Raw genomic sequence first — 13,872 nt, 5'->3', positions numbered from 1 at the left:
GTGCGGCTATGCACAGAGATATGCCTTTCCCTGCCTGAGACTCAATTGCTGACACACAATGCATGCTACAAAAGGAACTTACAGAACAGTCAGCTCGTTACATGTCACAAAGCTGGAGCTCTCCAAAGTCTTTATTCTGTTACCTTCAAAATCCCTATGGGAGAATAAAATACAATTAATGGCAGGCTTGAATAGCAAAAGTAAGAATAAGAATAAGAAGTAACAATGAGAATGAAGGCAGGGTCAGTGACTCTGGCAACCAGATAGCATTTCAAATTGTAAGCTGAAAGGTAGCATAGGACAGATAAAGCAAAAAGCCATAAAAAATAAAATAGGAAGACCAATCAATAATACTCTGAATTACATTTAAACGTGAATGTATCCTATTATTTAGAGACATAGGACGAACAGGACTGGCTCAAGGGCAAGTCAGTCACCCTAGGTTTAAATGTTTAATGAGCCCCATATGCCCAGGTCCGATATGAATTAGGCATGTTTTCAAATATGGGGGAGAGTGGAAATATGTGTGCAAGGGCCCATCATTACTGAAAGAGAAGGCTAACTGCCAGTAGGAAAGCACAGCCAGCGGGAGGATGTAGATTCATTTAACCATCACCTTTTCCAGGGAATGTGCTGGCATAATGGGGCAAATTTACTAAAGGTGAAAGTTAAAACTGGAGTATTTTCACCAAAAATTGAAAATTGATATACTATACATTATACTACAGGGTCATTTAATATACATGCTTACTTTTAGAATGTAAGCTCTTGCGAGCAGGGCCCTCCCCTTAGTGTCTCTGATCCTCATCCAATGTAACTGCCATTTTTGTGAATTGTTTATATGTACATGTTAACTGTTATGTCTTTTGTACCCCGCTATTCTGTAAAGCGCTGTGTGACTTGATGGCGCTATATAAATAATAATAATAATAGCTCCCTCTTGTCATTGCAGTCCCGAAGGGGCAATTCTGTTGGCACAATTGTGCTGCACCTACTGCAATCACATCCATTTAGCCATAATTAAGGCAACTGCACGCAGGATCAGACTGGGGTGTCCAGGGCCCTCTGGGACTGATGCGGGGGGGCCATCCCCCCAGTTCCAAAGAAAAAACCCTTCCCCACACTGTCTACGGTTGGTATATGGATTGGACTGCATTGGCCGAGTCCAACCCTGACTGCATGTGCGCTTTATCACGAATGGGGGGCAGTTGGGCTGAAAATTGGGCTGAAAAAAAAGTCTGTCTGGAGTAATTTCTAGTGTTCAGCGTGCGAATAGAGCATGTGTGGCCTATTCTTTCAATGCAAGTGAACTGCGGTAATTGACATGGGGTGCTGAGGGTAACCTGGAGTTAGCACGTGGTCAGAGGTGGTGTTAGTTTCAGTGTTCTCCTGAATCAATAGGTGCATCAAATGCAACCATACAGAAGTGCAAGTGGAAGACAAATATGAATGCGGACGTATGGAATCACATTGTGAATCATTGCCGTTACAGTTTCCAGAACCCTGTCAGGGGCTTTAGATGACAGAGAATGCTGGAAGTTGTACAATGGTTCTCTCCATCTTAGTAGAGTTCTACTGAAAATTAACAATTCACACAAGTAGGGAAATTATCCTAAAAACTTTTTGCAAGGTTACTTTGTTTTATTATCTTGTAAAACCAGAAGAAAATGAGGCTTCTTGCTTAATGGCTATTATATGTCACTTTGTCACTAAAGAATGCAATTCCAGTGGGAAACTGAAAAGGTTTTCTCTTCCATTAGTTTGAAGCAAGAACACCTAAATCTTATTGACTTTTGTTTACGTTAATACTTCTCACTGTTGTGTGTATTCATTATAAAGCGTCTGTAGGCAAACAAAGTTTATTAACATTGATTTAAAAGCAAATTGGGCTCCAGCTTAATAATTATGGGCAAAATATTCCTTTGCCGGCTTTGCCTATCTGAAGAACTGAAGAGATTTCCGAGCAATTGAGTCTATGTACAACAAAGTCCCACTGCCAGGTACTATTGCTACTTGTGTCTGTCTAGACAGTTCCTGTCTTCTGTTGTTTATGGGTCACAAATTTAATAAAACCCTCATCTCTGGAGACCCAGGATTTATGATTGTGTTTCATGCAGTATAGGGGCAAAGGTGCCAACATGGCAGTGGCATTTGTTTCATAACACAGTCAAAACCATAAAGTGTTACTCACAGAAGCACAATCTTTTGTTTCCAGATGAATTATTGTGTTGATATGCCTTGTTCTTACTAATAAATATGAGATCAGACAGTGCTTTGATATGAAGCCCTTAGGGCTCCTATAGATGAGCGTTCACCCATTCATTCCCCTGAGGCGGCTTTTTTATCCATTCCGCCATAAGGAAGCAAATTTGTTAATGCAGGCTATTAATTCTAATAGAGGCTGTACTGAAGGGAACATAGACTCATCAATAAACCAATGAGCGTGTCATTACTCATACCACAGTCCCAGGGAAACATGGAACGGGCATATTTATCAAATAGTGAACACTTTTAACACTCGCCCACTTTAAAAATTTCCGTTGTAAGCTCTAATTTCACACTTCGATAAATTTGCCCATTGTTGTTGGAACCACTTTATTTTTGTCCTTACCAAAACCTTTCTAGGTGTAGAGCAGCTCTTGGCTTTACTATAATTACAGACAGACAGACAGACAGACAGATAGATAGATAGATAGATAGATGATAGATAGATAGATAGATAATAGATAGATAGATAGATAGATAATAGATAGATAGATAGATAGATAGATAGATAGATAGATAGATAGACAGATAGATAGATAGATAGATGATAGATAGATAGATAGATAATAGATAGATAGACAGACAGACAGACAGACAGACAGACAGATGATGGATAGATAGATAGATAGATAGACAGATAGATAGATAGCAAGATAGATAGGACCAAAACGTCGGACCTCTGTATGATGTTTGAATAATAAAAACACTGCATCGTTGAGAGATTGGTTATATACTGTACTTACACCCAGGCATGCAATGTTTTTGTTTGGTGAGTGCTCCCCCATGTATATGGGATCTTATATATGGAAACTCGATATCCAGAGTGCATTGAAATACAGAAAGGCCATCTCCCATAGACTCCATTTTAATCAAATAATTCAGATTTTAAAAATTATTCCCTTTTTCTCTGTAATAATAAAACAGTACCTGTACTTGATCCCAACTAAGATATAATTACCCCTTATTGGGGGCAGAACAGCCCTATTGGGTTTATTTAATGGTTAAATGATTCCCTTTTCTCTGTAATAATAAAACAGTACCTGTACTTGATCCCAACTAAGATATAATTACCCCTTATTGGGGGCAGAACAGCCCTATTGGGTTTATTTAATGGTTAAATGATTCCCTTTTCTCTGTAATAATAAAACAGTACCTGTACTTGATCCCAACTAAGATATAATTACCCCTTATTGGGGGCAGAACAGCCCTATTGGGTTTATTTAATGGTTAAATGATTCCCTTTTCTCTGTAATAATAAAACAGTACCTGTACTTGATCCCAACTAAGATATAGTTTATCCTTATTGGGGGCAAAACAATCCTATTCAGTTTAATTAATGTTTAAATGTTTTTTTATTAGAAGGTATCAGGTATGGAGACCCAAATTATGCCAGAAAAATGATATGGGTATCTTCTATCAGATGGATGAAACTGAGCATACAACATACAGTAACACAGAGCAATATACAGCACAATATATATATTGCTTTTTTTTACATAGCATGGAAAAATAATGTATGCACTTCTAACATTGTCATTCCTGCAAGGGACACATAATGGAGCCTTTGATTAATCACCTTAGTCACTTACATCCAGTTAATAAGTGGCATCTGGGCACACAACCTTTGAGGAAGGGCTTCCAAAGAATTGTTTATCATTGATCTAAATGGAAGACAATTAAAATTGGTATTATTTAGACAGCATACAAATACAACACAATGACTAAAAAGCAAACAGCCTGTGCCACCCACCAACAAAAATAATAATGTGCATCCCTTCTCCTTTTGAGGCTAATATGTTAGATATCCATTGGGTGGGGCATGATTGTGCCACTTGAACCACTTGGCTTCAATGAGGATTGATAAACTGCAGGTAGCTCTTTCAGGTTATACTCCAGTATTGCCTGGGAGAGCAGGCCTGGACTGGGATTCAAAATAGGCCCTGGCACTTCAAGTACACAGAGGCCCAAACAGCCCCCCACCAGCCCAATAAATAGTGACTGTGACTGGCTAGCCATATTCTTCATTTCCCAGGGTGCCACAGCCATGTTACCTGTGCTCTGATAAACTTCAGTCACACTTTACTGCTGAGCTGCAAGTTGGAGTGATATCCCCATCCCCCCCCCCCCCCCCCCCAGCAGCCGATCAGCAGAACAATGGGAAGGGAGCAAGATAGCAGCTCCCAGTAGGTATCAGAATAGCACTCAATAGTAAGAAATCCAAGTCCGGCTTGGGACTCCTCCAGTTACATGGGAGTAGGAGAAACAATAGGTTGCCTGAAAGCAGTTCTAATGTGTAGCGCTGGCTCCTTCTGAAAGCTCAGACTCAGGCACAATGGACTGAGATGGCGCCTACACACCAATATTACAGCTCAAAAATACATTTGTTGGTTTAAGATCAAAATTTTAAATGTTAGAGTGAATTATTTGCTAAAGCACACCATAAAAATCATGACAGACTCCAAGACTTTTAAGACTTTACAAGTCTCCTTGCTGGTACACCTGGAACTGGTACTTGCATATCTTTTATCGGAAGTCACTACATGGTGAAACTGCCTCAAATGGATTGATTGTACTAAGTTAGTATTGCATTATGCAGTTAAGAACCCCTGGAGCCCAATATACATTCCTTCCTCCAACACCAATGCAAGAGAGAAGGGATAACAAATGTAATGGGGGGCTTCCAGGGAGCACCTAGATAGACAGAAGTCCATACAGCCAAGAAAGCTTAACACAAGGTATTACAATTATTTAATTATATCTGGCGCAATGGATATATAATGAAATGCTACTTACAGAAAAAACAAGGATGTTAATCCAGCAAAAATATCCTGCGAAATTCTAATTATTGGGTTCTCATCCAGGATTCTAGAAGAAAGTTAAATGTAACTGAAACAATTCAGCAAGGCAACTCTTTGCCCTCTCCTGATATTAATTGTACTTTAAATTTAAACGATTTCATACTTACAGCCATTTTAGTTCACGCAAGTGGCTGAATATTCCTTGCTGTAGATAACTAATACAGTTGTTACTCAGGTAACTGCAACAGAAAAAGAAGATCTCTGTAAGCGAATGGCTGCAGCCTACACTGACTACAAGCTGCTTTCCAGGGACTTCTCGCCAGTAGGGAACGCACTCTTTTTTTCCTGAGCATTTTGTCACTGTGATTAAAGTAAGGTGTAATTAGTGTGTGCAGAAAAACGTTGCTGTTCCTGATCTAAAGGCTTAAGGCGCCCATACACAGGTCGATTTTAGCTGCCGATATCAGTCCTTTAGACCCATTCCGCAACTTATCTGCCTGTATATGGGCATGAAAGATGGGCCTGATTGACCAACATCTGAGCTGAAATCATCCAGATCTCGCTTGGGCAGGTTTTCCGTCAGATCAGGGACGGACACGACGGTGCCTATACCCACCATTTTAATTCGATTGTTTGCCTGTAGGGGGCATATCGGGAGAAGATCCGCTCACTTGGCAACCACGATCTTACTATGTATGGCTTTAGTGTGGTATTTCCAGGACAATCAAAATAGGAATTACTTAAATAATCGCATTTTCAAATAATAATAACAATTCTTGTTGACTTACAGTACAAAAAAAACCCCCTGGAAACCACTAAAACAATTTACACTTTTCCTAGGACACCTACCATTGACTTTTATATGGCCTCAACAGCTTTTAGATGGCACATTATTACATTTGCGTTTTTCTGGGTTTTGATGCGTAATAAATGATGAAAAAAATCATTTTTTTTTACACAAAAAGTCATGTTTTACTGCAAAGTATCAGTATTCCTGTGCTGTATGCCTGTACATACTGTGACAATGTGTGCTTCCATACTGTCATATTGATGCTTAGATACTCTGTATGACTTCATTTGTTGTGTATAAATTACATATGGCCGTACAGAAAAGCCCTGGAGCTATACATGCAAGTGCTGAATGATCCCCAACCAGTGGTTCTGGCACAACATGTTGCTCTCCAGCCCCATGGATGTCGCTCCCAGTGGCCTTAAGGAAGGTTCTTATTTTTGAATTTCTGACTAGGCTGCCAGTCCATATAGGGGCTACCTAATAGCCTATTACTGCACTTTTTGGCACCCCCAGGAACTTTTTTTATGCTTGTGTTGCTCCCTAATTCGATTTACATTTGAATAAGGCTCACGGGTAAAAAAGGTTGGGCACCCCAGTATATTCATTTAATTATATGAAATACTTGAGACATGGGGGTTTCTGGGAAAGGGGTCCAAGCATCTTGCCCCTAGTATGGATTTATGTCAATGTCTTATAATGCCGGGCATAAAGGGAACAGCAATATGTTGGGGAATGCCATTCGACGGTGTTTGGTCTATAGTTAATTGATCCTCTGCACGTAAATCACATTTGTCTTTCCAGGTGTGAAACAGCCACAATTTTATTATTGCTAATTTGTTTTTCAATAAGTCTGACAGGATTTAAAGGCCAGTTAACAGAACTAATCAAGGCTTTTACCTCCCTGAGCTTGCAAATCTGTCGGCTTGTCCCTAGTTAGAAATTAACAAGCCTGGCATGTTTTACTGTTGCACGTGACTCGCATTAATCTGCAGATATTATGGGTTCCCACGTGGGGAGGTAAAGTGTGCGCTAGCAATAGGAACAGTGTTTCTAAAAGAAAAAGGATTCTGTGAGTAACATAAAATTAAGGCCGTCACTGCCTATGTGTTATTAAAAACATTAGCGTTATTTAAAAGAAAAGTATGGTTTATTTTCTTAGTGCTGCTTCTGTTAAACTTCATCTCATGTGAATTATCCTGCTGAAATATACATAGTGCAGGGTCCTACTGTATATGTTGTGCCTTGTAGCATTGTGTCCCATTAATGGTGTAACTCTGCCTACACAAGCAGCACTATAGAATTCAAATATACATACAATGGTAACTTATCATATATACAAATATGTAGATACATGAATATATAAATCACAAGGCCATGATGTGTACTGGCTTCTGGTAAAGGAATTATAGCAAAAAAGGTAAAGTTGTGCTCAACCAATAAATTTAAACGATTAGACAGGGCTGATGAAGCTCGGACCACAAAATTCATACAGACAGAAACAAGAGCCCCTCTGCACTCACCCAGTATCAATATATATAGGGCATTAAGGCATTCTGTGCATTAAGTTACCAAGCAATGCCCTCTGTCTAAGGAATTTCTCAAATGAGGGGGTGGGGGCTATTTCATTGGAGACCAATAAAATGCTGTAATTCCCTATTGTTCTGCCCCTTGTCTGCCCAGTTAAGCTTTGCTTTGCTCTGCCCCAAATCTCTACTCCCATTTTAGGAATCTTACCCCATCTTTACTGGACTCTGCCTTTACTCTTCAAATCTCCTTCTAATGTCCCATTCACTTTGGCCCCATCTCTGCCTCTTTATGTAAACCCCCCCCCCCCCAATGCTCCTGGGTCAGTGTTATTCTATTGAAAATAATTTGTTTATTCCCCCTTCTGATCTGTTCTGTAACCCTTGTTTGTTAAATTATTTTAGGACCCCTGTGTATTAGAAATTAATGTACCGTATATACTCGAGTATAAGCTGATCCGAATATAAGCCGAGGTACCTAATTTTACCTAAGAAAACGGGAAAAACTTATTGACTCGAGTATAAACCGAGTGTTTGGTCCTTGCGAGGTAAATAATTGGATTTCTAGTGCACAGATAAGCAGAATTCCATTATGCTAGAGGATTACCGGTATCTGTGGACTGGTAAATTAAAAATATAATAACAACCCTGTTTAACAAGCCACTATGATTAACAGTCTTGAAATATAATAAAAACCTACATTTATTGAGGCATACCTAAAATATACACAACCCATAAAAACATGTCTGGAGGTAAAGGGGCCCCTTCCTCTATTCAATAACAATTTGTTGCAAATGTCTGCTTTTAATCAGCATTAAAAAAGGGACAACTATAGCCACCAGATAATCTGAGAATCTCAAATTTTAATTACCGTACAAATGCTCCATCCCTCTCACACCTGCCACACTCCCATTGGGCACGAGAATATCCAGAAGTGATGGTCTCCATTAGCGCAGACATTGGTATGCAATAAGTTAGGTGCATCCAGGTGATAAAGGCTGCTGATATCTGTGGGAACGGGAAGCGCTGGCAGGGCAGAAGCGTGCAGGAAGGGGGGCGCGTGACGTCACATCCGCCCAGAAGCGCAGAAGAGCGCAGTATTAGGAAGCCTGGCGGCGGCTCTGGCGGCGGCTCTGGCACTGGCATGGGAGGCTGTAAGATCTCTACAGCCCTATTGGGTTTATTTAATGGTTAAATGATTCCCTTTTCTCTGTAATAATAAAACAGTACCTGTACTTGATCCCAACTAAGATATAATTACCCCTTATTGGGGGCAGAACAGCCCTATTGGGTTTATTTCATGGTTAAATGATTCCCTTTTCTCTGTAATAATAAAACAGTACCTTGTACTTGATCCCAACTAAGATATAATTAATCCTTATTGGTGGCAAAACAATGATAATGGGTCTATTTATTGTTTAAAAGATTTTTTTAGCAGACTCAAGGTATAGAGATCCAAATTACAGAAATACCCCTTATCTGGAAAACCCCAGGTCCCAAGCATTCTGGATAACAGGTCCCATATCTGTACAAGTGAATGAAGCTGTGGGGTGAACATTAATGGGCTTATTTCTCAATTTTCAAATTTGCATTCTTATTTGTTAACAAGAATTTTTTTTAATTACAGAAAGTTTACAAACTTGAAAAACTTCTTGAAAACTTGAAAATATCTCAAATGGAAAATATGGCTTGACTTTGCCTAGGGAACCTCCCACTGACTTCTACATCAACTCGTAAAGGTTTTAGATGCAGAATTTTTACACTCATGTTTTGGGGTTTTGGCACTTAATAAATAACAGACATTGGAGTTTTTAAACCATAACTTGAACTTTAGCGCAAAAAACTTGAATAAAACTTCAAATTCAAACATTGATAGATCACCCCCTTACAGTTTGGTTGCAAGCTGAGAGAATCGTTGCACAATTTGGCCAAGCCAATGGCCACGTAGCTTTGAGCTTTACTCTCAACACAAGAAGCATTTAATGGGGCTTACTTACAGCCGCTGTAGATGGTACAGCCCAAAAAAGGCCTTCTGGGATATATTTTTCAAACAATTGTGTTGAAGAAACCTAAGGACAAATACAGTCGATGAGATACAATTCTTGAATGAATTGATTAGAATGTTATATTTACATCTGGGTCTGGCCTCATAACACCCATCCCAGGAAGAAGTATTAACCAGTCCCTACATTTGGGGGCTGATTTACTAAGACACGATTTCGAATCCGAATTGGAAAAATTCCGATTGGAAACGAACATTTTGCGACTTTTTCGTATTTTTTGCGTTTTTTTTGGCGTCTTTACGATTTTTGCGTAAAAACGCGAGTTTTCCGGCGTCTTTACGATTTTTGTGTAAAAACGCGAGTTTTTCGGCGTCTTTACGAAAGTTGCGCAAAGTCGCGATTTTTTCGTAACGTTAACACTTGCGCGCAAAGTCGCGCCTTTTTCGTAGCGTTAAAACTTAAAAGGCGCGACGTTTGCGCAAGTTTTAACGCTACGAAAAAATCGCGACTTTGCGCAACTTTCGTAATGACGCCGAAAAACTCGCGTTTTTACGCAAAATCGTAAAGACGCCGAAAAAAATCGCAAAATTACCGATCATTACGAAAAAAACGCAATCGGACGCATTCGGCCCGTTCGTGGGTTAGTAAATGTGCCCCTTGGAGTATAGAGCAAACTATACCACACACGGCGGTTTACACACATTTAACAAGCATTCATGTCTATTACGTCCCACATTCTGGCGCATTCACAAGAATTTTGGCTGATACAAAGTTTGTCTTTATAATCGTGTTCACAAAATGGCCGCTGCCTGCTTGCTGTGATTGTGGATTCCAAAACTAAAGTAAACAAGATTTATATTATTTCTATAGAGTAAGTGAAGTTTATTCTGCTTGAGAAACACAATAGAAAAGAATTAGGAATTATTTATTGGGGTGACAGTACAAATAAGTATAGCTTGAAAGCTAAGAAGACCAATAGAAAAAATTGCTAAGAACTGGCCAATCCTTAATTTTGGATTATTCCTGATAAATCTTGCATGAAGGGAAAAGCTCATTAGGTTTAAAGTTACACTCCCTTATTGAATCAGCCATTGTTGTAGTGATTGAGGCTCCAGTTATTAAAAAAAGGTAAGCAAATCAGGGTCCCACAAAGGTGGCAGAATCCTAAGTAATCATGGAGACAGTGTCGGACTGGCCCCCCAGGATACCAGGGAAACTCCCAGTGGGCCCAGGTGTCAGTGGGCCCTACTACTCCTGACCATTTGGCCTGCTTCATGGACATTCCCTATTTCTGAATGGGAAGAAATAGATGGAAGAATAGATGCTAGCATGTAAATAAAAGAGACCAGGAGACAGGGCCGGAACTAGGGGTAGGCAGAAGAGGCAGCTGCCTAGGGCGCAACGATTGGGGGGCACCAGGCAGCCTCTCCTGCCTACCCCTAGTGCTAATTTGTCATTGCCTCCGCTGCTTGTCATTAGCGGTGGAGGCAATGACCGATCTAATCGCACCGCCCCCCCCTGCACCTCCTCCTGTGCTTTGGTGCGCATGTGCCGTTCGGGGGCCCCTGCCAGGAGAATAAAGAGGTTGGGCGAGGAAAGGGGGAAAAATAGTTTGGAGAGTGGGCCTATGGTCCAAGGTTTTCTGGTGGGCCCCTGGGGTCCCAGTCCCACACTGCATGGAGAAACACATCTCCACTATCCTGTGCAAATTCTCTATTTAGCCACGCTGTGTCTTATCTTTTATCAGTATTAATGCACATTTTTTTTAGCCACAGCCATTCAGCTATAATATTAAAACGCTTGTTTCTTTTGATTTACAACACAAGCTATAGCTACTGAAGCTTGCCAGATAGGGTAAGCCTAAATCAGCAGCGTGGGGGGGCTCCTGCCTGAGGCATGCCATGTTTCCTTGTAATAAATTTATATGAAATAAACGATAGTGTACTGGAAGAATGTTGTTTAAAAAAAACACTCAGCAGTTGTGATTTGTCGACATACTTACAACTTGGTTAAATCATGATAGCCAATGAAAACTTCATCTGGAAGTGCGTGAATCTTGTTTCTCTTTAGAGACCTAAAAGCAAAAAGTTTGCAGTAAAATAAATATACAGTATAGATATTGAGAGCGTGAGGCTGTAATGGAAATTATTCTGTGCAGCGCTGCTACAAAAGTACACACAGAAGGAGAACAAGTATTATAATAAATACAATAAATAAGTATAAATACACAGAGATTAAGGGGCTCATTTATCAAAGTACGATCGCTTCCGAATACAAAAAAAATCTTTTTTTTTTACGTTTTCATATTTTTACGTTTTCAAACAGGGAGATTTTTCGCGGGCGACCAATCTCCCCGAAATGGCATACACGGCGGCGCAATTTCAGTGAAATCTCAGAAATTGCCTTGAGAGGAAACTTCTGCGACTTTGGCAAATCGCGCCACCGCGTATGTAATCCCACTGGCGATTAACATTTTCGCCGGTGGGATGGCATTTCGGGGAGATTAGTCGCCCGCAAACAGGGAGATTTTTCGCGGGCGACTAATCTCCCCGTGTGCCAGAGCCCTAAGGCTTTAATAGCACTTTGTAGGCAAGTCAGTCATAGTTAGCAAGAGCAGCAACAGAAAATCATAGCGCTCATTTAGCACTGCAAGTGAACTGTGCAAAGTGCCATTTGAGACACAATTTGCCATGTTTCTTATGCACAATACACCATTTTCCCCACATTCCCAGTGTAATTGTGGCCAGGCTCAGATGTGAGCTCACCTTCACCGTGATGCTACCTCCAGGGACCCCCCCGCCGCACGTGATTCATAAATAAACCCTAAAGTCTAGTGTTAAACATTGTTCTGAAATGAGTTTGCCCCTACTTACAGGAGTGTTACATTGCTGGAGACGTACGGCACTGCTTCTAAATTGACATCTACACACTCCAGCTCAGTGTCTTTGCACTCACAGCTTTCTGGGAATCTGGAAAGACCTAGAAAAAGGCAGTGACATAATTGTATACTGTTAAATGGCTTATGTTACTAAAGTAACTAATATTTTTTTAAATTATTATCTCTTATTTATATTGTACTGACATGTTTGCAGGGCTTTATAGAGATTGTACATCATTCACATCTGTCCCTGCCCCAGTAGAGCTGGCAAGCTAAGGTCCCTATTACATTCACACACACTAGGGCCAATTTCCTCAGGAGCCAATGAAACTGTGAAAATCATGAGCAGCGACAACTACTGGGCCCTGCGTTCTCTAATACAGAATTTCCCTTAGCATGTCCAATCTGAAGACACTTATGGGCTTATTTACCAATTTTTGAGTTTGTGAATTCGAGTTTGTTTTTCTAAATCGAATAAACTCGCATATAAAATGGTCGCTTGTTTAGTAATAAGGAAAACTCATTCAAATAAAAAACTCAAATGTTTTGAGTTTACGAGCTCTAAAAACTCGAAAAAATTCAAGTTTGAGAATATAGCTTGATCATGGGTGACACAAATCCTAATTTCAAATGAGAATCATATGTGATAGCAGCTGCTGGGCTGCTCTGATATCATTTGTACCATTTGTGTTTCCTAATGTACATGCATTGAATTAAGGTTTATTCGCATACTGTAAGCATGGTTCAGAAAAAGTCATACACTTTGTTTTCTTAAAACTATCAATATATATGTATTATATATCTAACAAATGCGTTAGACTTGGGAAAGAGAAAACGGCACATCATATTGGAATTATAATACTGTATAATATATAATTATAATTATAAGACTGACAGCACAGCTACACTCAGGCTGGCTCAGGAGGAAGATGAATGGGCTTTTTATATCAACACAGGATACAATGTACTTCTACTCAATAATAAAAAAGCAAAACTAGAGGACTGTGATTATGAGTCTATGGGAAATTCATAACCAAATAAATTAATAATCATTAAATTATCATCTCTAATTAAGTGCACTAGCCAGGGGACATGATTACTCTTTACAAGTACTTTAGAGTGGATTATAGACACAAAGTGGGAATCTTTTACCCCAAAAAAAGAACAAGAGGTCACTCCTTTAGATTAGAGGAACGGAGCTTCCATTTGAAGCAGCGTAGGGGGTTTCTCACGGTGAGGGCAGTGAGGTTGGGGAATGCCCTTCCTAGAGATGTGGTAATGGCAGATTCTGTTAATGCCTATAAGAGGGGCCTGGATGAGTTCTTGAACAATCAGAATATCCAAGGCTATTGTGATACTAATATCTACAGTTAGTTTAGTTTGGGTATTTGCATATATATATATTTATACATGTAATAGTAATGATAGGTTTGTATAGTTCTGTGTAAATACATGCACGGGGGTACTCAAATTAACTATGTAAATGACAAAAAAATTACATTTGCCTAATGTGTTGTTGAGAAAATGATTAATTTGAGTTTTCTTACGAAAATGTAAGGAATGTAATAGTTGTACATTAATTTTCTATTTCCCTTGGAGTTTGTTCAGCTTT

General features: G+C 39.7%; 1 protein-coding gene across 1 annotated transcript in view; it reads right to left on the bottom strand.

Annotated features, from left to right (window-relative positions):
* rxfp2 (relaxin family peptide receptor 2) overlaps window positions 1-13,872 on the bottom strand; it is a 65,027-nt gene that overhangs the window by 27,204 nt on the left and 23,951 nt on the right. Inside the window, exons 4-10 of the mRNA XM_012958212.3 lie at window positions 12,256-12,361; window positions 11,385-11,456; window positions 9,377-9,448; window positions 5,231-5,302; window positions 5,059-5,130; window positions 3,855-3,926; window positions 83-154 (exon numbers count right to left, since the gene is read on the bottom strand). Of these exons, the coding sequence (XP_012813666.2) occupies window positions 83-154; window positions 3,855-3,926; window positions 5,059-5,130; window positions 5,231-5,302; window positions 9,377-9,448; window positions 11,385-11,456; window positions 12,256-12,361 (538 nt within the window). The remainder of the gene's footprint in view (window positions 1-82; window positions 155-3,854; window positions 3,927-5,058; window positions 5,131-5,230; window positions 5,303-9,376; window positions 9,449-11,384; window positions 11,457-12,255; window positions 12,362-13,872) is intronic.

This window comes from Xenopus tropicalis, chromosome 2 (assembly GCF_000004195.4).
Source record: "Xenopus tropicalis strain Nigerian chromosome 2, UCB_Xtro_10.0, whole genome shotgun sequence".
NCBI lineage: Eukaryota > Metazoa > Chordata > Amphibia > Anura > Pipidae > Xenopus > Xenopus tropicalis.
The sequence above is the reverse complement of the archived record's forward strand: the minus strand, read 5'-3'. Positions and strand labels throughout refer to the sequence as shown.